General features: G+C 41.6%; 1 protein-coding gene across 2 annotated transcripts in view; it reads left to right on the top strand.

Annotated features, from left to right (window-relative positions):
• Positions 1 to 4,160: 4,160 nt before the first annotated feature.
• Positions 4,161 to 24,636, top strand: part of CUNH3orf33 (chromosome unknown C3orf33 homolog) — a 44,111-nt gene continuing 23,635 nt past the window's right edge. Inside the window, exons 1-2 of one of the 2 annotated variants that reach the window (XM_032173915.2) lie at positions 4,161 to 4,299; positions 7,859 to 7,918. In XM_032173915.2, the coding sequence (XP_032029806.2) occupies positions 4,186 to 4,299; positions 7,859 to 7,918 (174 nt within the window). In that variant the 5' untranslated portion in view covers positions 4,161 to 4,185. Of the gene's footprint in view, positions 4,300 to 5,743; positions 5,757 to 7,858; positions 7,919 to 24,636 lie in introns of those variants that run through there. The other variant, XM_058426673.1, reaches the window with a different exon arrangement.

The raw sequence follows: 24,636 nt of genomic DNA, 5'->3' as shown, positions 1-24,636 counted from the left end.
AGAGTGAGTTATTTTCTTAGTGGTTACTCTAATGATTGCAATTAACATCTTATCTTAAAACAATCTAGTTCAGATTAATATCAACTTAATTTTAATAGATACAAAAACTTTTCTCCAATATAGCTGTTCCCTCCCCCAATCCTCTGAGCTATTATTGCCATTCAAGTTATATCTTTATTATAAGCCCATCTACACAGTTTTATGATTATGGTTTTATTCCAGTTGCCCTTTAGATCATATAGGAGAAGGAAAGAACTGTAAACAAAAACATTTATACTGTATTTTGTATTTATTTGTTTAGTTACCTTTACTGGTACTCTTTAATTCTTAGTGTGGATTCAAGTTACTAACTCTGCTCTCCCTAATGGCTGTAGAGAATGGAAGGGAATGGAAGGGAAGAGGATGAGGACAAAAATAGGCTTACCTTAGAAGAGAAGGGAGGATGGTAGACATTTTGCAGTTTAGCTAATTGAAAAGTATCTCTTTCATTTGGCTAATACTTAATTAGTGTCTCTTATGTATCAGGAACTATGCTCAACACAGGGTATTAAGTCACAGACACAGAGACAGTGTAAAAAGACATAGTCGCTGTTCTATAGTGGGGGACAAAGGGGAAAAAAAAGCATATCAATCCTAAAATTATAAATTTGTGTTATGGATGGTGCAGACTTACTTGAGAGAGTGCTAGAAAACACCTCTTGTGGATATGATGTTTAAAGTGAGATCTGAAGGATAGTGAGGCAGCTTGGTGATGCTGGTGGTGGTGAGGGGCTGTGGGGAAACATAAAGGTAGAAGGATCAGGGTATTCTAGGCTGAGGGAGCAGTGAGTGTAAAGGCTTTCAGACGAGTGAATCTAGTATTGTGAAGAACAGAAAAGGTCAGTATGTTTGAGGCATAATGAATGAAGTAGAGAGTAGGAGAGATGAGCTTGGAGAGACAGGCAGGGTCTAGATCATGCAGGGCCTTGCGTGTGAACCTGAGATGAATATAAAGTCTTTAAGTCAGATGTAAACTCTTCAGTGAATAAGAGGGAGTCATGGGAAATCACAAGATCACAGCCCCAATGAAATCCTGAAGAGGAAGAAAAAGAGATAATAGTTTGAAGAGCAAGGAAATCATGACCTCATCTGATCCTGAGGTATGTTGTGTAAGAAAAATAGAATGGTTGACTTTGAAACTGGGAACCAAGGCTAGAAACTGGGGTGAGATTCTCATGAAATATTCAACTTTTTTCTTTTTCTTTGGTCTCTGGGAACACTTACATTAGTAGCCAATCAATTTTTTTTTTATTTTTTATTTATTTATTTTTTTTTTGTGGAGTTTTGCTCTTGTTGCCCAGGCTGGAATGTAATGGCGCGATCTCAGCTCACTGCAACCTCCGCCTCCCGGGTTCAAACAATTATCCTGCCTCAGCCTCCTGAGTAGCTGGGATTACAGGCATGTGCCACCATGCTTGGCTAATTTTTTTGTATTTTTTAGTAGAGATGGGATCTCTCCATATTGGTCAGGCTGGTCTCGAACTCCCGACCTCAGGTGATCTGCCAGCCTTGGCCTCCTAAAGTGCTGAGATTACAGGCATGAGCCACCTTGCCCAGCTCTCCAGTCAATTTTTTAAATGATAATTTCACCTCATTAATTTCAAACATTCAGTAAGAGTCTATTACATATATGTTCATGGTATTGTAGGAAATTAAGGGATGGGGCAGTGAATCTAAGTGTGGCTTTTCATGTATATCTCTCTGTTGAGGTCATGTAATCATCTTATTCAGTGAGTTCTCAGAAATTACCAGCAGGAAAAGGAACAGTGTTCCTTGGTGGAGCTAACTCAGGAGCATAAGTCTCTGACTAATCTGCAGAAGTCCTGGAACAGGCACTACATTTCTCACATCAATGCTTAGTGAGGTGATGCTGAAACATTATTGAAGGAGACTTAAAGACATTTAGAGGACTTAGAGATGTCCAGGTGGCTGACATCTGAAATATTAAGAAAGATTTTGGGATGGAGAGTAGGGAGAATGGACTAACCTTTCTTCAACTAGGACAGTGAAAATGCTAGTAGATAGGAGATAAGAGGTAGGGGACATTGGAAAACCAAAAGGAGTAATGTTAGGGAAATGATTGCCCACAAAGAAATCCACACTTCTTTTCCTTTTATTAACTAAATTTATTTTAAATCTATTAACACAGAGATATTTTTATTTGAAATAGTGATTATGGATTAATATGTATCTTTGTAGATGGATTTTCCCCAATATCATTTGTGTTCCACCCTTGATAGAAATTTGTAGGTATTTTTGTGATTTGGCCAATTGCCTATGTAAGAGACAGTGTTGTGGTTAACTGCACAGAGTGAGCCAGTTGGCTGAGTTGAATGCCTGCACAACATCCCAGTTTATCACTTCTTGGCTAGGTGACCTTAGCCACTGCCTTAATCATTCTGTGCATACTTGCTCTGTAAAACTGGGATTAATAATAGTGCCTACCTCATGCGGTTGCTGGGAGGATGAAGGGAGTTAATGTCTGAAAATCACCTAGAACAATACCTGGCACATAGCAAGCAGGACCCAAGTGTCAACGATTGTTATTTACTTTCTTTTCTTTTCTTTTGAGACAGTCTTGCTCTGTTGCTCAGGCCGGAGTGCAGTGGTGCAATCTTGGTTCACTGCAACCTCTGCCTCCTGGGTTCAAGCAATTCTCCTGCCTCAGCCTCCTGAGTAGCTGAGACTACAGGCACGTGCCACCACGCCTGGCTAATTTTTTGTATTTTTAGTAGAGACAGGGTTTCACCGTGTTAGCCAGGATGGTCTCGATTTCCTGATCTCATGATTCAACCTCCTCAGCCTCCCAAAGCGCTGGGATTACAGGCGTGAGCCACCACGCCCGGCCGTTATTTACTTTCTATTGGCTATAACACAGAGACAATATACTCCTTGAAGCCACCACTCATAATATGTATTGTTAGGAATACAACACAGTCTGTTTTGACTTTTAAAGGTAGTATTTGCATAAAGTAAAAAAAAAAAAAAACTCCAATAGTATAATTGCACTCTCCAATATGGTAGCCACTAGCCATATGTGACTAAATTAATTAAAATTAATAAAGTTAAAAATTCAGTTCCTTGATTTCAGTAGCCACATTTCATGCAGGCAATAGCCACATGAAGCTACAGGACATTTCTATCACTGAAAAATGTTTATTAGAGCTGGCAGATTGTGAAACCTCTTGTCCTTTCCTACCTGCAATCCCCCTCCCAGGGGTAGTCACTGTTACTAGTTTCTTGTATAGTATTTAGTATTTATTTATTTTTTTAGATGGAGTCTTGCTCTGTTACCCAGGCTGGAGTGTAGTGGCGTGATCTTGGCTCACTGCAACCTCCGCTTCCCAGGTTTAAGTGATTCTCCTGCCTCAGCCTCTTGAGTAGCTGGGATTATAGGCGCGTACCACCACTTTCGGCTAATTTTTGTATTTTTAGTAGAGACGGAATTTCGCCATGTTGGCCAGGCTTGCCACGAACCCCTGACCTCAAGTAATCTGCCTGCCTCGGCCTCCCAAAGTGTTAGTATTACAGGCATGAGCCACCACACCCGGCCTCAATATAATTTTTATTACACAGATGCTACCATATTATTTGCACTGCTCTGTATCTAATTTTTGTTTTATTTAAAATATATTAACTATTGTTTTCTAACAGCTCAAAGATTTAGAGCATATTAGGCTTTCAGAGCAGCTCTTAAAACTTTAAAGCACAATTCGAATATAAGAAATATGCATAGGTTTCAAGGACAGGCCGTATTTGGCTAAAAATTATGCATATGCTTTTCCTTGGGAGCAGGTGGAAGGAATGAATTACTTCAATTTCCTTTCTTGTGTGGCACCTGCGGAAACCACGCTGCGGCTGGGTGAATGGAAGTCACCAACTGATAATCACCTTACTAGCTTGGTCGGGAATGCTTCAGCTCCCGCAGTGCTGCTCAGAGATCGCCTGCATCGTGGAATCACCCTGCATAAAAGCGGTTGGGGCACTGTTAAGAGGTCTGATATCTGGGGCCCGCCCACTGGCGACTGCAGGTCGCAGGGCCACCCCGGTCCGCGGGGAAGGGGACCCCGCTGCCTTCCCAAGATGCGCGGCGCCCCCTGCCGCCAGCCGGAGGAGCGCAGGGCCCGCTCGCAGGAGGCCGGGAACATGGCGGGGCAGCCCGCGGCCTCTGGCTCGCCGTCTGCCGACAAGGACGAAATGGAGCCCAACGTCGTGGCTCGGATCTCGCAGTGGGCAGACGACCACCTGCGCCTAGTCCGGGTACTGCAGCCATGCAGTCTCTGGGCGGGTGGTGGGCGCGGGGCGGCACAGAGCGACCCTGACAACAACGTGAGGCCTCAGGCGTGGATCCCGCCGGGGCCGGGGAGCGACAGAAAACTGCGGGGGAGTGAGCTCGAGAGGGCGACATCGCGAGTGTCGTGTGTGGGGGGCTGCAGAGGGCCGGGGGCGGGCCAGGGGGCCAGTTCGGCCTCATTATTGCAAGGACTGTGCTGGATCCTTGCTGGGCTGTGGGGGGCACCTCAAAGGGTGAGACGCAGCCCAGCTCGGGGATGCCACCTGGTCCATTAGAGCATTTGGGGAGGGCCTAGAGAGGAGACCGAGGAAGAGCAGGGAAGTCCTGTACGCCTCGGGAGACAGCATTTCTAATTTTTATTTATTTTTAATTTTATTTTTTAGGGACAGGGTATTCCTCTCTGGCCCAAGCTGGAGTGCAGTGGCACGATCACAGCTCACTGCTGCTGCTCCACCCCCTTCAGCCGAAAAGATCCTCCCACTGCAGCCTCCCAAGTAGCTGGAACCACAGGTTGTGCTACCCCGTCGACTACTTTCTTTTAGAGTTAAGAGACTGGGAGTCTTGCTATGTTGTCCAGGCTGGCCTCCAACTCCTGGCCTCAAGTGATCTCCCACCTCAGCCTCCCGAATAGATTTCTTTTTTTTGAGACAGGGTCTCCCTCTGTCACACCTGGAGTGCAGTGGCACCATTATGTCTCATTGCAGTCTCCACTTCCTGGGCTTAAGCAATCCTCCCACCTCAGGCTCCCGAGTAGCTGGGGCAACAAGGCACTTGTCACCACACCAGGCTAATTTGTTTTTTGTTTGTAGAGGCAAGGTCTTCTTCCTGTGTTGCCCAGGCTGGCCTTGAACTCCTAGTCTCAAGAGATTTGCCCGCCTCAGCCTCCCAAAGCACTGGGATTGTAGGCATCAGCCACTGGTGCCCTGCCTTTTTTTTTTTTTTTTTTTTTTTTTTTAAGTGAAGCACTAAACCTCTGGAGTTGAAGCAAGAGAGGGACATTTTTGGCCACCAGGCAAGAGAGGGTTGTGGCTAAGACACAGAATTGTGGTGATATGAATTGTTTGGGTATGAGGTACAAAGAAAGAGGTCCAAGGACGCTGGTAATAGTTGCTGATAAGGAGAAGGAGTTGGAATAAATGATTTATTGGGGAAAATTTTGAGAACTTTTTGGACGTGTACATGGAGATGTGCAAACTTGAATATGGTTATTAGACTTCTAAGCAGAATTGTAGATGCTGTTCTTGGCAACTGGATATGGAGTCTGATGTTGAAGGGAGATCAGAACCTGACATAGAACATTGGGAATGACCTGCGTAAACCTTAAGTAGCATTTAAAGCTGTGGGCTTGAATAACATCTCAGAGCAGTGAGAAAAGCTACTAAAGAAGCCCTAGAATTTGGGGCATTATAACATTGAGAATCTGGTGAGTAAAGAGGAGGTCAGCAAGGACTAAGAAGAAGCAGACTGAGGTAGTAAGAAAGTCAGGACAGCCAGGTGTTCTAGAAGCCAAGTGAAGAAAATGTTTTCAGAAGGAATCATTAACCTTAAAAAATAATACTGAAAAGTTGAGTAAGATAACTTTGCAAATGCTCTGCAGCCAAGCAGCACAAAGTCCAAAGCCATGCCTGTTTTCACTCACCATTGTAGCCCCAGTTCTTAGAGTAATGCCTGCTACTTAGTAAGTGCTAGATAAATATTTGTAGCATCATTGAATGGTAAATAATATATGTGTTAATTGGTGAAAACTCATTTCTTCCAGTTAAGCAGTAACAGATGCATGGGTTATTTCAAATTAAAAAATGACTTCAGAAGGATTATGGGAGGAAGTTGTGCAAATTAGAACGTAGTTATAATATTACAAATAATCCAATCACAGAACCCAGTGTATGTACCTTTGTGCATATTTTTAATCTCATTTCTTTTTTCTTTTTCTTTTCTTTTCTTTTTTTTTTTAGATGAAGTCTCACACTTGTCACCCAGGCGGGAGTGCAATGGTGCGATCTCGGCTCACTGCAACCTCTGCCTCACGGGTTCAAGTGATTCTCCTGCCTCAGCCTCCCGAATAGCTGGGATTACAGGTGCCTGCCACCAAGCCTGGCTAGTTTTTGTATTTTTAGTAGAGATGGGGTTTTACCATGCTGGCCAGGCTGGTCTCGAACTCCTGACCTCAGGTGATCTGCCCGCCTTGGCCTCCCAAAATGCTGGGATTACAGGCATGAGCCACCGCGCCCGGCCTCTTTTTTCCTTTGAGACAGAGTCTCACTCTGTCGCCCAGGCTGGAGTGCAGTGGCACAATCTCGGCTCACTGCAACCTCCACCTCCTGGGTTCTAGCGATTCTTGTGCCTCAGCCTCCTGAGTGGCTGGAATTACAGATGTGTGCTACCACATCCAGCAAGTTTTTTGTATTTTTAGTAGAGATGAGGTTTCACCATGTTGGCCAGGCTGGTCTCAAACTCCTGGCCTCAAGTGATCCACCCGCCTCGGCCTCCCCAAGTGCTGGGATTGCAGGCGTGAGGCACCGCACCTGGCCTCAATCTCATTTCTTTTTTTTTTTTTTGAGACTGAGTCTCACTTTGTTACCCAGGCTGGAATGGAATGCAGTGGCACGATCTCGGCTCACTGCAACCTCTGCCTCCCGGGTTCAAGCGATTCTCTTGCCTCAGCCTCCTGGAGTAGCTGGGACTACAGGCGCCTGCCACCACGCCCGGCTAATTTTTTGTATTTTTAGTAGAGACGAGGTTTTACCGTTTTAGCCGGGATGGTCTCGATCTCCTGACCTTGTGATCCGCCTGCCTCGGCCTCCCAAAGTGCTGGGATTACAGGCGTGAGCCACCATGCCTGGCCAATCTCATTTCTTATATACCTAGTTGTATTGATGGAAGGAAAGTGTGTTAGAGAGAGTTGCAGTATTCTTAATTTTTCATTAACTCCTTTAGGCCTACCCCAGTTTAAATGAAACACTTTAAAAACATCACTTAGTATTACCCAGCCATTTACCCACATCTGCCAAGGTACTGTATTTTAAGGTTTTAGTGATAAAATTTTCTAGCAAATACTTAAATTCCTACTATGGATGCAAGGTTATACTAATTACTATGGGTACTGTATAGGAAGTACTAGACCAGTTCATATACTGATGGAACTGATAGTTAAATAATACGATCAGTTGAGAACAATCCAATACTATATACATATATGTATCTGTGTATTGGGATGGGTGGGTATGTATATGTGTATGTATATGTTTATATATGTATGTATGTATATATGTTTAAATATATATATATAAATGTCTCTGTGTGCCAGATTGGGAAAGAATTTGAGTACTATAAAAGTTAAAAGAATTCATCATAATGAATTGAGTGGACAGTTTTTGAAGAAGTGGGCCTTTATTTGAAAGACATACATTGTTTGTACAATTAGATATAGAGAGGACAGTCTTCTTTTTTTCCACCTAATAATTAGTGCTTTCATTATTGTGACTAATAATTAGTGAGGGTTAATCTTTAAATCTCTTTCTGTAGAACATCAGCACTGGAATGGCCATAGCTGGAATAATGTTACTTCTAAGAAGCATTCGACTGGTAAGTTAAAAAATGAAAAAGACATTACAACAAGCAGTAGGTAGTTTATTCCCGTTTCAGACAATTTTTATCTCAAACAGTGTATCATATTGTTACTCATATTGGTAGCTTTTAAATAGTATTTTAGGACAATGAACATATTTTAAGGTCTTGGTTTAAATGTAACACATCCACAGGATTTTACAGAAAGTAATTGCATGGTCTATATTTCCATAATCACTTTTTTGCATGCTTAAAAAGGAATCTGAAAAGGATTTAGTTTGCTAGAATGTTATAATCACTAAATTTGCATTTCAAACACTGTAGAATATCTTAAAAGTGTTTTCTTGTGGTGCTTTTTGATTTAGACCACAGTTGAATTATGTCCCTTAGCACTCAATAATTTATGCTTCCTGGCCGGGAGTGGTGGCTCACCCCTTTAATCCCAGCACTTTGAGAGGCAGAGGCGGGTGGATCACAAGGTCAGGAGATCGAGACCATCCTGGCTAACACAGTGAAACCCCGTCTCTACTAAAAATACAAAAAATTAGCTGGGCGTGGTGGTGGGCGCCTGTAATCCCAGCTACTCGGGAGGCTGAGGCAGGAGAATGGCGTGAACCCGGGAGGCGGAGCTTCCAGTGAGCCAAGATTGCGTCACTGCACTCCAGCCTGGGCGACAGAGCGAGACTGGGTCTCAAAAAAAAAAAAAAAAATAATAATAATAATAAGTTATGCTTCCAGTTAGCACATTTTCTTAGCTCTTTCAATAATGTTTTATTGGTAGCATAATAGACCTAATATTTTTTCTATGCCCATTAAACAACTCCAGGGGGCGGGGCGGTGGCTTATGCCTGTAATCCCAGCACTTCGGGAGGCTGAGGCGGGTGGATCACCTGAGGTCAGGAGTTCGAGACCAGCCTGGCCAACATGATGAAACCCTGTCTCTACTAAAAATACAAACAATTAGCCAGGTATGGTGGCAGGCCCCTGTAATCCCAGCTACTCAGGAGGCTGAGGCAGGAGAATCACTTGAACCTGGGAGGCAGAGGTTGCAGTGAGATGAAACCATGTCACTGCACTCCAGCCTGGGCAACAAGAGTGAAACTCTGTCTCAAACAACAAAACAAAACAAAACAAAAAAACAATAACTCCAACTTCCCTTTCCCCTCATCCCCTGGCACCCATCATTCCATTTTCTGTCTCTTATTTTGACCATTCTAGATATCTCATGTAAGTGGCATCATATTGTATTTTTTGTGACTGGCTTTTTTCACTTAGCCTGGTATTACTAAGATTCATCCATGTTGTTGCATATATCATAATTTTTGTCCTTTTTAAGACTGACAATATTCCATTGTAAGTGTATATCACATTTTGCTTCTCTGTTCATTTGTTGATGGACGCTTGGGTTGCTTCCATGTTTTAGCTGTCATGAATAATGCTGCTATGAACATGCATGTACAAATATCTCTTCGAGATCCTGCTTTCAGTTGTTTTGAGTTTCAGTTATATACCAGAAGTGGATTAGATGATCATTGTGTTTTTATTTTATTTTATTTTATTTTTAGACAGAGTCTCACTCTGTCACCCAGGAAGGAGTGAAGTGGTGTGATCTTGGCTCACTGTAACCTCTGCCTCCCAGGTTCAAGCAATTCTCCTGCCTCAGCCTCCCGAGTAGCTGAGATTACAGGCGCCTGCCACCACACCTGACTAATTGTTTTGTATTTTTGGTAGAGACAGGGTTTTACCATGTTGGTCAGGCTGGTCTCGAACTCTTGACCTCAAGTGATACACCCGCCTTCGTCTCCCAAAGTGCTGGGATAACAGGCATGACCCACTGCACCCGGCCTATTTTTAATTTTTTGAGTAACTGCCATACTGTTTTTTACAGTGGCTGTACTATTTTACGTTACCACTAACAATGCACAAGAGTTTCAATTTCAGCACATCCTTACTAACAATTATTATTTTCTGGTTTTTTGTTAGTAGTCATCCTAATGGGTTTGAGGTAGTATCTCATTGTGGTTTTGATTTACATTTCTGTAATGATTAGTGATGTTGAGCATCTTTTCATGTGGTTATTGGCCTTTCATATGTGTTTTTTGTATAAATGTCTATTCACCTCTTTTGCCCCTTTTTGAAGGGGGTTGTTTGTTTTTTTGTTGTTGAATTTTAGGAGTTCTCTACATTCTGAGTCCCTAATTAGATAAATGATTTGCAAATATTTTCTCACATCCATTCTGTATGTTGCCTTTTTTTTTTTTTTTTTTTTTTTGGAGACAAGGTCTCACTCTGTTGATCAGGCTAGAGTGCCCTGGCATGATCATGGCTCACTGCAGCCTCAACCTCTTGGCCTCAAGTGATCCTCCTGTCTCAGCTTCCTGAGTAGCTAGGACTAAAGGCACCTGCCACCATGTCAGGCTAATTTTTAATTTTTCTGTAGCAATGGCGCCTCTTTGTGCTGCCCAGGCTGGTCTTGAACTCTTGTCCTCAAGCTGTTCTCCCATCTTAGCCTCCGAAAGTGCTGGGATTACAGACATGAGCCACTGCCCCCCACCTATGTGTTTACTTTTTCTAATCTCTGTTGATAGTGCTCATTGACGTGCAAGTTTTACATTTTTAGGAAGTCCAATTTGTCTATTTTTTCCTTTTTTCATTTTAATTTTTGTGGGTATATACTAGGTTTATATATTCATGGGGTACATGAGATATTTTGATACAGGCGTACAGTCCATAATAATCACATCAGAGTAAGTGGGTATTCATCACCTCAAGCATTTCTTTTTTTCGTGTTGCAAACAATCCAGTTATGCTCCTTTAGTTATTTTAAAATGTACAATAAATTATTGTTGACTGTAGTCACCCTGTTGTGCTACCAAATACTAGATCTCATTCATTCTATTTAATTATATTTTCATACTCATTAACCAACTCCACTTCTTGCTCATCCCCAGCTACCCTTCCCAGGTTCTGGCAACCATTATTCTACTCTCTGTCTCCGTGAATTCAATTTTTAAATTTTTTAGTTCCCTCAAGTAAGTGAGAACATGCAAAGTTTGTCTTTCTCTGCTTGGCTTACTTCACTTAACATAATGACCTCCATTCCATCCATGGTGTTGCAAACAACAGTTCTATTTAAGGCTGAATAGTAGTCTACCATGTATATGTACCATATTTTTTTTCTTTTTTCTTTTTTGAGACAAGATCTCACTCTGTCACCCAGGTTGAGTGCAGTGGTGTGATCATGACTCACTGCAGCCTTGATCTTGCGGGCTCAAGTGATCCTCCCATGTCAGCCTCCTGAGTAGCTGGGACCACAGGGGTGAGCCACCATGCCCGGCTAATTTTTGTACTTTTTGGAGAGACAGGGTTTTGCCATGTTACCCAGGCTGATCTCCAGCTCCTGGGCTCAAGTGATGTGCCTGCCTTGGCCTCCCAAAGTGCTGGGATTACAGACATGATCCACTGCACCCAGCCCACATTTTCTTTATCCATTCATCTGTTGATGGACACTTAGGTTGCTTCCAAATTGTGGCTATTGTGAATAGTGCTGTGATAAGCACGGGATTAAAGATATCTCTTTGATATATGGATTTCCTTTCTTTTGTTATATATCTAACAGTGGAATTGCTGGATCATGTGGTACTTACTTCTATTTTTAGTTTTCTGAGGGGCCTCCAAACTGTTCTCCATAACAGTTGTAATAATTTACATTTTTCACCAACAGTGTACGAGGGTTTCCTTTTCATCCTTGCCAGCATTTGTTATTGCCTATCTTTTGGATAAAAACCATTTTAATTGGGGTGAGATGATATCCTACTGTAGTCCTGATTTTCATTTCTCTGATGATCAGTGATGTTGAGCACCTTTTCATATACCTGTTTGCCATTTGTATGTCTTCTTTTGAGAAATGCCTATTGACATCTCGTGACCATTTTTAAATGATCGTTAGATTTTTTTTCCTGTCGAGTTGCTTGAGCTTTTTATATAATCTGGTTATTAATTCCTTGTCAGATGGATAGTTTGCACATATTTTCTCCTGTTCTGTGGGTTGTCTCTTCACTTTGGTGATTGTTTCCTTTGTGGTACTAAAGCTTTTTAACTTGATATGATCCTGTTTGTCTATTTTTTCTTTGGTTGCCTGTGCTTATGGGGTATTTTTCAAGAAATCTTTGCTCAGTCCAATGTCCTGGAGAGTTTCCCCAATGTTTTCTTGTAGTAGAGTTATAGTTTGAGGTCTTAGATTTAAGTCTTTAATGCATTTTGATTTTATTTTTGTATATGATGTGAGAGAGAGGTCTAGCTTCATTCTTTTGCGTATGGATATCCAGTATTCCCAACATCACTTATCGAAGAGACTGCCCTTTCTCCAATTTATGTTCTTGGCATTTTTGTTGAAAATGAGTTCACTGTAGATGTACGGATTTGTTTCTGGGTTCTCTATTCTGTTCCATTGGTCTATGTGTCTGTTTTTATGCCAGTACCATGCCATTTTAGTTACTGTAGCTTTTATAATTTGAAGTCAAGTAATGTGATTGTTCCAGTTTTGTTCATTATACTCAGGATAGCTCTGGCTATTCTAGGTCTTTTGTGGCTCCATATAAGTTTGAGCATTGTTTTTTCTGTTTCTGTGAAGAATGCCATTGGTATTTTGATAGGGATTGCATTGAATCTGTAGATTGCTTTGGGTAATATAGGCATTTTAACAATATTGATTCTTCCAATCCATCCATGAACATGGAAAATTTTCTCGTTGTTTATATCCTTTTCAATTTATTTCATTAGTGTTTTATAGCTTTTTTTTTTTTTTTCTTTGAGACAGAGTCTCGCCCTGTCACTCAGGCTGGAGTGCAGTGGTACAATCTTGGCTCACTGAAACCTTCACCTCCTGGGTTCAAGCGATTCTCATGCCTCAGCCTCCCAAGTGGCTGGGATTATAAGCACGCGCCACCATGCCTGGCTAATTTTTGTATTTTCAGTAGAGACAGGGTTTTACCATATTGGCCAGGCTGGTCTTGAACTCCTGTTCTCAAGTGATCTGCCCACCTCAGCTTCCCAAAGTGCTGGGATTATAGGCATGAGCCACTGTGCCCACCCAGTGTATTATAGTTTTCATTGTAGAAATCTTTCACTTCTTTGGGTAAATTAATTCCTAGGTATTTAATTTTATTTCCAGATATTGTAAATGGGATTACTTTCTTGATTTCTTTTTCAGGTTGTTCACTGTTGGAATATGGAAATGCCACTGATTTTTATATATTGATATTGTATCCTGCAACTGTACTGGATTTGTTTATTAGTTCCAATAGTCTTTTGGTGGCGTCTTTAGGTTTTTTCGAATACAGGATCATATCATCTGCAAACAAGAAAAATTTGACTTGTTTTTTTCCAATTCAGATGCTCTTAATTTCCTTCTCTTGTCTGAGTACTCTAGCTAGGACTTCTAGTACTATATTGAATAACAGTGGTCAAAGTGGGCATCCTTGTCATAGTCTAGATCATAAAGGAAAGGCTTTCAGTTTTTCTCCATTCAGTATGATACTAGGGCTGTGGGTCTGTTGTATATGGCTTTTATTGTGTTGATGTATGTTCCTTCTGTAGCATTTTGTGAGGGTTTTATCATGAAGGAATGTTGATTTTATCCAATGCTTTTTCAGCATCTATTGAAATGTTCATGTTTATATGGTTTTTGTCCTTTCTTTGAGATGGAGTCTCTCTCTGTCACCCAGGCTGGAGTGCAGTCGCATGGTCTCGGCTACTGCAACCTCCACCTCCCGGGTTCAAGCAATTCTCCTCTTCAGCCTCCCAAGTAGCTGGAATTACAGGCACCCGCCACCATGCCTAGCTAATTTTTGTATTTTTAGTAGAGACAGGGTTTTGCCATGTTGACCAGGCTAGCCTCGAACTCCTGACTTCAGGTGATCTGCCTGCCTTGGCCTCCCAAAGTACTGGGATTACAGGCATGAGCCACCATGCCAGGCCTGTCCTTTATTTTGTTGATATGATGTATCACATTGATTGATTTATGTCTGTTGAAGCATCCTTGCATCCCTGGGATAAATCCCACTTGTCAAAGATGAATGATCTTTTTAATATGTTGTTGAATTTGATTTGCAGGTATTTCTTTGAGGATTTTTGCATTAATGTTCATCAGGGATATTGACTTGTAGTTTTCTTTTTTGATGTGTCTTTGTCTGGTTTTGGTATCAGGGTAATACTGGCCTTGTAGAATGAGTTTGGAAGTATTCCCTCTTCCTCTATTTTTGAATCATTTAAGGAGGATTGGTATTTATTTTTTTCTTAAATGTTTGGTAAAATTCAGCAATGAAGTCATTGAGTCCTGGGCTCTTCATTGCTGGCAGAGTTTTTATTACAGCTTTGATATCATTACTTTTTATTATGGCTTTGTTCTCATTGATCTGTTCAGGTTTTGAATTTCTTCATGTTACAATATTGGTATGTTGTACGTGTCTAGGAATTATCTATTTCTTCTAGGTTTTCCAACTTATTGACATATAGTAGCCTCTAAGAATTTTTTGCATTTTTGTGGTAGTGGTTGTAATGTCTCCTTTTTCATTTCTGATTTTATTTATTTGAGTCTCCTCTCTTTTTTTCTTAGTCTGGCTAAAGGTTTGTCGGTTTTGTTTATCTTTTCAAAAAACCAACTTTTCTTATCCCTAATCTTTTGTATTCCTTCGTTGCAATTTCATTTATTTTTGCTCTGATCTTTATTATTTCTTTTCTTCTACTAATTTTGGGTTTGGTTTGCTCTTGCTTTTCTAGTTCTTTTAAACAGATCGTTAAGTTGTTTGTTTTTCTACTTTTTTGATGTAGGTGCTTATAGCTATAAAATTTCCTTTTAATATGCTTTTGCTGTATCCCAAGGGTGTTGATATGTTGTGTTTTCGTTATTTTTTTTTTATTTTTTATTTTTCTGACGCAGTCTTGCCCTGTTGCCCAGGCTGGAGTGCAGTGGCACGATCTCGGCTCACAGCAACCTCAGCCTCCTGGGTTCAAGCAGTTCTCCTGCCTCAGCCTCCTGATTAGCTGGGATTACAGGCACGCACCACCACATCTGGCTAATTTTTGTATTTTTAGTAGAGACAGGGTTTCACTGTGTTGGCCAGGCTGGTCTTGAATTCCTGTACTCAGGTGGTCTGCCTGCCTTCGCCTCCCAAGGTGTTGCAATTATAGGTGTGAGCCACAGCACCCAGCCTTCATTATCATTTGATTCAAGAAATTTTTAAATTTCTTTCTTAATTTTTTTGTTGACTCATTGGTCATTCAGGAGCACATTGTTTAATTTCCATGTGTTTGTATAGTTTGCAAGATTCCTCTTGTTATTGATTTCTAGTTGTATTCCATTGTAGTCAGAGAAGATATTTGATATAATTTTGATTTTTTTGAAATTTTTATTTTTATTTATTTATTTTTGAGACAGAATCTTGCTCTGTTGCCCAGGCTGGAGTGCAGTGGCACGATCTCGGCTCACTCCAACCTCTGCCTCCTGGGTTCAAACAATTCTCCTGCCTCAGCCTCCTGATTAGCTGGGATTACAGGCTTGCACAACCATGTCTGGCTAATTTTTGTATTTTTAGTAGAGACAGGGTTTTGCCGTGTTGGCCAGGCTGGTCTTGAATTCCCGAACTCAGGTGGTCTGCCCGCCTCGGCCTCCCAAAGTGCTGGGGTTACAGGTGTGAGCCACCTCACTTGGCTTGAAATTTTTTAAGACTTGTTTTTTGACCTAATATATGGTCTATCCTTGAGAATGATCCATGTGCTAAGGAGAAGAATGTATATTCTTCAGCCATTGGATGAAATGTTCTATGAATATCCTACGTCCATTTGGTCTATAGTACAGATTAAGTTCGATGTTTCTTTGTTGACTTTCTGTCTGGAAGATGAAAGAGGGGTGTTGACATCTCCAGCTATTATTATATTGGGACCTATCTCTCTCTTTAGCTCTAGCTCTAATATTAATTGCTCTGTATATCTTGGTGCTCCAGTGTTGGCTGCATATATATTTATAATTGTTGTATCCTCTTGCTGAATTGACCCCTTTATTATTATATAATGACGTCCTTTGTCTCTTTTTATTATTTTTGTCTTGAAATCTATTTTATCCTGGCCGGGTGCGGTGGCTCACGCCTGTAATCCCAGCACTTTAGGAGGCCGAGGCGGGTGGATCACGAGGTCAGGAGTTTGAGACCAGCCTGACTAACATGGTGAAACCCCATCTCTACTAAAAATACAAAAATTAGCTGGGCGTGGTGGCATGTGCCTGTAATCCCAGCTACTCAGGAGGCTGAGGCAGGAGAATTGCTTGAATCCAGGAGGCAGAGATTGCAGTGAGCCGAGATTGCGCCATGGCACTTCAGCCTGGGTGACAGAGCAAGACTCTTGTCTCACAAAAAAAAAAAAAAAAAAAAAAAGAAAGAAATCTATTTTATCTTAAAATCTATTTTGTCTTTAAATCTGCCATAAATATAGCTACTGCTGCTCTTTTGCGGTTTCTGTTTGTATGGAATATCTTTTTCTGTTTCTTTATTTGCAATCTATGTGTATCTTTATCAAGAGAAGTATGTTTCTTATAGGCAAAAGATTGTTGGGTCTTGTTTTTTTAATCCATTCAGCTACTCTATGTCTTTTGGAGAGTTTAATTCATTTACAATGTTATTATTGATAAGTAAGGACTTACTCCTATCATTAAAAAAAATTTTTTTTCTGTTTGTTTTGTGGTCTTCTCTTCCTTCTTTCCATCTTTCCTATCTTCCTTTTACCAAAGATGATTTTCTCTCGTGGTGTGTTTCAATTTTTTGCTTTTTATTTTTTGTATATCAGTTATATGTTCTTTGATTGGAGGTTACCATGAGGCTTGCAAATAATATCTTATCACCTGTTATTTTAAATTGATGACAACACTGATTGCATAAACACACAAACTAGGCCAGGTGCGGTGGCTCACACCTATAATCCCAGCACTTTGGGAGGCCGAGGCAGTTGGATCACCTGAGATCAGGGGTTTGAGACCAGCCTGGCCAACATGGTGAAACTGTCTCTACTAAAAATACGAAATTAGCTAGGTGTGATAGGGCACACCTGTAATCCCAGCTACTTGGGAGGCTGAGACAGGAGAATCACTTGAACCCAGGAGGCAGATGCTGCAGTGAGCAGAGATTGCACCACTGCACTCCAGCCTGGGCCAGACTGAGTGAGACTCTGTCCCCCGCCAAAAAAAACAACAAAACAACAACATAACAACAACAAGCAAACTAACAATGAAGCAAAGACAAAATTAATAAAAAACTCTGTCTCTGACTTTTAAACTTTATGTCTATATTTATGTCTTATTATACTGTCTATGTCTAGAAAAGCTGTTTTAGTTTTTTTTTTTGTTTCTTTTTTATTTTTATTTTTTTTGTGAGATGGAGTCTCACTCTGTCTCCCAGGCTGGAGTGCAGTGGCGTGATCTCGGCTCACTGCAAACTCTGCCTCTTGGGTTCAAGCGATTCTTCTGCCTCAGACTCCTGAGTAGCTTGGGACTACAGGCGTGTGCCACCATGCCCAGCTAATTTTTGTATTTTTAGTAGAGACGGGGTTTCACTATGTTGGCCAGGCTGGTCTTGAACCCCTAACCTTCAGTTATCTGCCCTCCTCGGCCTCCCGAAGTGCTGAGATTACAGGTGTGAGCCAGTGTGCCTGGGCTTTCTACTCAAGATACAGTAGTTTACATACCACAATTACAGTGTTATAATATTCCATGCTTTTCTTTGTACTTTCTATTACCAGTGAGTATTGTACTTTCAGGTGATTTCTTATTGCTCATGAACATCCTTTTTTTTTTTTTTTTTTATCAGATTGAAGCACTCACTTTAACATTTCTTGTAGGACATGTCTGGTGTTGAGGAAGTCCCCCAGCTTTTGTTTGTCTAGGAGAGTCTTTATTCTCCTTCATGTTTGACTGGCTATACTATTTTGTTAGGTTGGTGCAAAAGTAATTGCAGTTTTTTTGTTTTTTTGTTTTTTTTGTTTTTTTTTTTTGCCACATATATATTTTCTTTTCTTCAGCACTTTATGCCATGTCACTCTCTCCTGGCTTGTAAGGAATTCGCTGAAAAGTCTGCTGCCAGATGTACTGGAGCGACATTGTATGCTATTTGTTTCTTTTCTCTTGCTGCTTTTAGGATTCTTTTTATCCTTGACCTTTAGGAGTTGGATTATTAGCTGTGTTGTGGTGATCTTCCTTAGGTTAAATCTGCTTGGTGTTCTATAACCTTCTTGTACTTGAATATCAGTATCTTTCTCTAGGTTTTGGATGTTCTCTGTTATTATCCCTTTGAATAAACTTCCTACCCCTATCTCTCTGCCTCTTTTTCAAGGCCAATAACTCTTAGATTAGCCCCTTTGAGGCTATTTTCTAGATCTTGTAGGAGTGTTTGATTCTTTTTTATTTTTTTCTCCTCTGACTGTGTATTTTCAAATAGCCTGTCTTCAGACTTGCTAATTCTTTCTTCTGCTTGATCAATTCTGCTGTTTAGAGACTCTGATGCATTCTTCAATATGTCAATTGCATTTTTCAGCTCCAGAGTTTCTCCTTGATTCTTTTTAACTATTTCTATCTCTTTGTTAAATTTATCTGATAGGATTCTGAATTCTTTCACTGTGTTGTCTTGAATTTTGTTAGGTTTCCTCAAAACAGCTATTTTGAATTTTCTCTTCAAAAGTTCACATATCTCTGTCTCTGCAGGACTGGTGACTGGTACCTTATTTAGTTTTTTTTGGTGAGGTCATGTTTTCAGGTATATTCTTGATGCTTGTGGATATTGATGTCTGGGCATTGAAGATTTCGGTATTTATTATAGTCTTCAAAGTCTGGATTTGTGTGGACCTGTCCTTCTCTGGAAGGATTTCTAGGTATTTGAATGCACTTTGGTGTTGTCATCTAAGTTTTTGGTCACTGCAGCCATGTTTATATTAGGGGGCATCCCAAGCCCAGTAACGCTGTGGCTCTTACAGTCTAATAGATGTACCGTCTTGGATAAGATCTGCAAAAATTCTCTGGATTACCAGGCAGAGACTCTTGTTCTTCACCTTTCTTTCTTCCAAACAAGTAGAGTCTCTCCGTCTGTGTCGAGGTGCCTGGAGCTGGAGGAGGGGTGACATAATTACCCCTGTGGCCACCAACACTGGGATTGCACTTGGTCAGGCCTGAAGCCAGCACAGCACTGGGTCTCTCCCAGGGCCCATAGTAACCGCTGCCTTGTTACTACTTATGTTTGCTGAAGATTCTAGGGCTCCCGAATCAGTAGGTGGTGAAGCCAACCAGGCTTCTGTCCTTCCCTTCTGGGTGGTGAGTTCTCCCAGTCTCAAATAGGTCCAGAGATGTCATCCGGGAGCCAGGGCCTGGAGTAGTAAACCTTCAAAATCTACCTGGTGCTGCTATATGCTATTGTGGCTGAGCTGGGACCTAAGCCACAAGACAGTCCTTCCCACTCTTCCCTCCCCTTTCCACAAGCAGAAGAGTCTCTCCCTGGGGCCACTACCATCCCAGGCCTGCGGCAAATACTGCCTGGCTACCACTGATACGCATTCAAGGCCTGAGGGTTCTTCAGTCAGCTTGTAGTGAATGCTGCCAGTCCTGGGACTCTCCCATCTGGGAAGTGGGCTCCCCACTGGCCCAGGGCAGATCCAGAAATGGTGTCCAAGAGCCTAAGCCTGGACTTGGGGACCCCAAGAGGCCATGTGGTGCTTTACCCCACTGTGGCAAAGCTGATACCTAAGCTGCAAAACAATGTCCTGTTAGTCTTCTTCCTCCTTTTCTCAAGTAGAAGGAGTCCCTCACCATAGCCATCACAGCTGGTAATGTGCTGAGTCACACCTGAAGTCAGCACGTCTCTCAATCTTACCCAAGACCCACAGCGGGTGTTGCCTGAGTATTGCTGTTGGTTATTCAGGACCCAAGGGCTCTTGAGTCAGCAAGTGATGAATCCTGCCAGGACTGGGCTCTTCTCTTCAAGGTAGTGGGTTGCTTTGTGGCCCCGGGTGTATCTAGAAATGTCATCTATGAGCTAGGGCCTGAAATGGGAGTCTTCGTCCTCTGCCTAGTGCCTTATCCTACTGTAGCTGAGCTGGTTTCCAAGTTGCAAGACAGAATTCTGTTTACTCTTCCTTTTCCATTCCCCAGGTAGAAGGAAGGAATCTCTCCTGGGGCTGTGAGCCATGCTACCTGGGGTTAGGAGAGAGGTGTGGCACAAGTATTCACTTGGCCACCCTCATTGGTGTCTCACTGGGTCATGTATTCCCCAAGTTCTCTGGCTTTGAGCCAACACGGCACCAGGATTTGCCTAGGAATTGCAGGTCTTGTGGTCTAGACTGCGTTTCAAGTTTATTTAGGATCCCAGAATACATTATCCTGTGGTGGTGAGGCTTGAAGGACCTCAGGTTCCGACTGCTGGCATGGATGATTCCCTTCTGGCTAGGGCTGGTCTAAATACTTTCTCTATGGGCCCTGGCTCAGTTTTATCTGATGTTGCTTTCTGCTGTAACAGGCAGCACTGAGTTCTAATGCAAAATCCCGTAATCAATGTGCTCTCCCCCATCCGAGTGCATAGATTCTCCCTCCATGCCACTCAGCTGCTGCAAAGGGATGGGGGAGGGGTGGCATCAGCAGTTCAAGACTGTCTTTTCTGTTCTATTCAGTGTTAAGAAATGATTGCTCACCTGATTTTTGGTTCTTATGAAGGTGCTTTCTTGTGGATAGTTGTTCAATTGGTATTCCTGTGGGGAGGATGATCCATGATTCAGCCATTTTTCTCTGCCCTATTTTTCTTTTTTTTTTTTATTATTGCCTGTGCCTTTGGTGTCACATCTAAGAAATCATGGGCAAATCCACTGTCATGAAGCTTTTGCCCTATATTTTTTTCTAAAGAGTTTTATAGTTTTAGCTCTTGAGTTTGGGTCTTTGCTCTATCAAGTTAATTTTTTTATATAGTGTTAGATAAGGGCCCGACTTTTTTTTTTTTTTGCATGTGAATATTCAGTTTTCCCAGCACCATTTTTTTTTTTTTTTTTGAGACAGAGTTTCACTCTGTCACCCAGACTGGAGTGCAGTTGTATGAGCTCAGCTCACTGCAACTTCTGCCTCCCGGGTTCAAGTGATTCTCATGCCTCAGCCTCCCCAGTAGCTGGGACTACAGGCATGCGCCACTACATCCGGCTAATTTTTGTAGTTTTTGGTACAGATGGGGTTTCACTGTGTTGGCCAGGCTGGTCTCGAACTCCTGGTCTCAAGTGATCCACCCACCTTGGCCTCCCAAAGTGCTAGGATTACAGGCCCATCCTCCCAGCACCATTTTTGAAAATCCTGTCTTTTCCCTCTTGAGTGGTGTTGGCACCCTTGTTGAAAATCATTTAATTGTATATGTGAGCATTTATTCCTGGCCTCTCTGTTCCTTGATCTATATGTCTATCTTTATGCCAGTACTACCCTGTTTTGATTACTGTAGCGTCTAAATATGTTTTGAAATCAGGAAGTGTGAGTCTTCTAATTTTGTTCTTCTTTCTCAAAATTATTTTGGCTATTTGAGATTCCTTATGATTCCACATGAATTTGAGGATGGATTTTCCTATTTCTGAAAAAAAAAAGTCATTGGGATTTTGATAGGGATTGTATTGAATCTATAGATAACTTTGTGTAATATCGACATTTAAACAATATTAAATTTTCCAGTCCATAAACATGGGATGTCTTTTCATTTACGTCTTCTCTAATTTCTTTTAGCAATGTTTTGTAGTTTTATTGTAGGCGTCTTTCACTGTCCTGGTTAATTCCTAATTATTTTATTCTTTGTGATGTTATTATAAATGGAATTGCTTTCTTTTCCTTTTTTTTTTTTTTTTTTTGAGACAGAGTCTCGCTCTGTTGCCCAGGCTGGAGTGCCGTGGCGCAATCTTGGCTCACTGCAACCTCCACCTCCTGGATTCAAGCAGTTCTCCTGCCTCAGCCTCCTGAGTAGCTGGGATTACAGGCGCATGCCACCACACCCGGCTAATTTTTGTATTTTTAGTAGAGATGGCGTTTCACCATGTTGGTCAGGCTGGTCTCAAACTCCTGACCTCGTGATCCACCTGCCTCGGCCTCTCAAAGTGCTGGGATTACAGGCGTGAGCCACCACACCCAGCCAGTGGAATTACTTTCATAATGTCCTTTTCAGATTGTTTGTTGTTAATGTTAGAAATGCAACTGATTTTTGTGTGTTGACTTTGTATTCTTTTACTTGGTTGAATTTGTGTGTTAGTTCTAACAGTTTTTCTAGAGTTTTCTACATATAAGATCATACAATCTGTGAACAGAGGTATTTAAATTCTTCTATTCTATTTTAGATGCCTTTTATTTTTTCTCTCTTGTCTGTGTGCTCTGGTGCTCTGACTAAGACATCCAGTAGCACTCTGTTGAATACAAGTGGTGAGAATGGACATCCTTGACTTGTTCCTGATCTTAGAGGAAAAGCTTTCAGTTTTTCATCATTGAGTGTAATGTTCACCATTGTTTTTTCTTCTTTTTTTTTTTTTTGATGGAGTCTCACTGTTGCTCAGGCTGGAGTGTAGTGGCTGCGATTTCGGCTCACTGCAACCTCTGCGTCCTGGGTTCAAGTGATTCTCCTGCCTCAGCCTTCTGAGTAGCTGGGATTACAGGCTGTGCCAACACGCCCATCTAATTTTTGTATTTTTAGTAGAGACAGGATTTCACCATGTTGGCCAGGATGGTCTTGATCTCTTGACCTCGTGATCCACCTGCCTCAGCCTCCCAAAGTGCTAGGATTACAGGCGTGAGCCACCACGCCTGGCCGAATATGGTTTTTTCATATGTGACCGTAGTATGTTGAAGTAGTTGCCTTCTATTCTTAGTTTGTTAAGTGTTATCATGAAGGAATATTGAATTTTGTCAAAGGTTTTTTTCTGTATCAGTTGAGGTAACCATGTGTTTTTTAAATTTATTCTATTAATGCAGTTATTATACTGGTTGATTTTTATGTGTTGGATCATTCTTGCATTTCAGGAATAAATCCCACTAGGTTATAATGTATAATCCTTTAAATATGTGGCTGAAAGACTGGGTGTGGTGGCTTAAACTTGTAATCCCAGCACTTTGGGAGGCTGAGGTGGGAGGATCACTTGAACCAGGAGTTCAAGACCAGCTTGGGCAACATAGAGAGACCCCATCTCTACAAAAAAATAAATAAATAGATAAAACAAATTAGCTGGGCATACGGCCAGGCACAGTGGTTCACACCTGTAATCACAGCACTTTGGGAGGCTGAGGCAGGCGGATTGCCTGAGCTCAGGAGTTTGAGACCAGCCTGGGCAACACAGTGAAACCCCGTCTCTACTAAAATACAAAAACTTAGCTGGGCATGGCAGCGTGCAACTGTAGTCCCAGCTACTCGGGAGGCTGAGGCAGGAGAATTGCTCGAACCTGGGAGGCAGAGGTTGCACAGTGAGCCGAGATCATGCCACTGCACTCCAGCCTGGGTTACCGAGCAAGACTCTGTCTCCAAAAAAAAAAAAAAAAAAGCGTACCTGTGGTCTCAGCTGCTCAGGAGGCTGAGGTGGGAGGATCGATTGAGCCCCGCAGGTCAAGGCTACAGTGAGCCATGATCAAGCCACCACACTCCAGTCTGGGTAACAGAGTGAGACCCTGTTTCAAGAAAGAAAAGAGTGGCTGAATTTGGTTTTCTATGATTTAGTAGATAATTTCTTCATCAATATTTATAACGGATATTGATCTATAGTTTTCTTGCAGTGTCTGTGTCTGGCTTTGGTATCAGGGTAATGCTGGCCTCATAGACTGAGTTAGGAAGTATTCTCTCCTCTTTAATTTTTGGGAAAAGTTGAGAAGGATTGGTATTAGTCCCCTTTTAAATCCATGGTAGAATTGACCAGTGATGCTGTCAGATCCAGGGCTTCCTTTTGTTGGGAGATTTTTGATTAATGATTTGACTTCCTTAGTAGTTTTAGGTCTACTTGGATTTGGATTTTTACTTTCTTCATGATTCCATCCTGGAAGGTTATTTTCTTTATTTATTATTATTATTATTATTTTTTGAGACAGAGTCTTACACTGTTGCCCAGGCTGGAGTGCAGTGGCACGATCTCAGCTCACTGCAACCTCTGCCTCCCAGGTTCAAGTGATTCTCCTGCCCAGCCTCCCGAGTAGCTGGGATTACAGGTGCCCGCCACCATGCCCAGCTAATTTTTTTTGTATTTTTAGTAGAGATGGGGTTTCGCCACGGTGGCCAGGTTGGTCTCAAATTCCTGACCTCAGATGATCCACCTGCCTCAGCCTCCCAAAGTGCTGGGATTACAGATGTGAGCCACTGTGCCTGGCCTGGTTTTTTGTTTCTACAAATTTATCCATTTCATCTGTGTTATCCAATTTGTTAGTGTACAGTTGTTCATAGTACTCTTTTATAGTTTTGTTCATTTCTGTAGAATTTGTAGTAATGTCCCCACTTTTATTTCTGACTTAGGAATTTTAGTCCTTTCTCTCTTTTTTTAGTCCATTTAGCTAAAGATTTGTCAGCTTTATTGTTCTTTTTGAAGAACCAACTTTTAGTTTCATTAATTTTTCTCTGTTGTTTTTCTCTTTCCTGTCTGTAATCTCATATTTAGTATTTCCTTTCTTCTGCTAGCTTTGGGTTTAGTGTGGCCCTTTTCCCCCATTTCCTTAAATTATAAAG

The sequence above is a fragment of the Hylobates moloch genome, unplaced genomic scaffold (genome assembly GCF_009828535.3).
Source record: "Hylobates moloch isolate HMO894 unplaced genomic scaffold, HMol_V3 SCAFFOLD_13, whole genome shotgun sequence".
Classification (NCBI taxonomy): Eukaryota; Metazoa; Chordata; class Mammalia; order Primates; family Hylobatidae; genus Hylobates; species Hylobates moloch.
The sequence above is the reverse complement of the archived record's forward strand: the minus strand, read 5'-3'. Positions and strand labels throughout refer to the sequence as shown.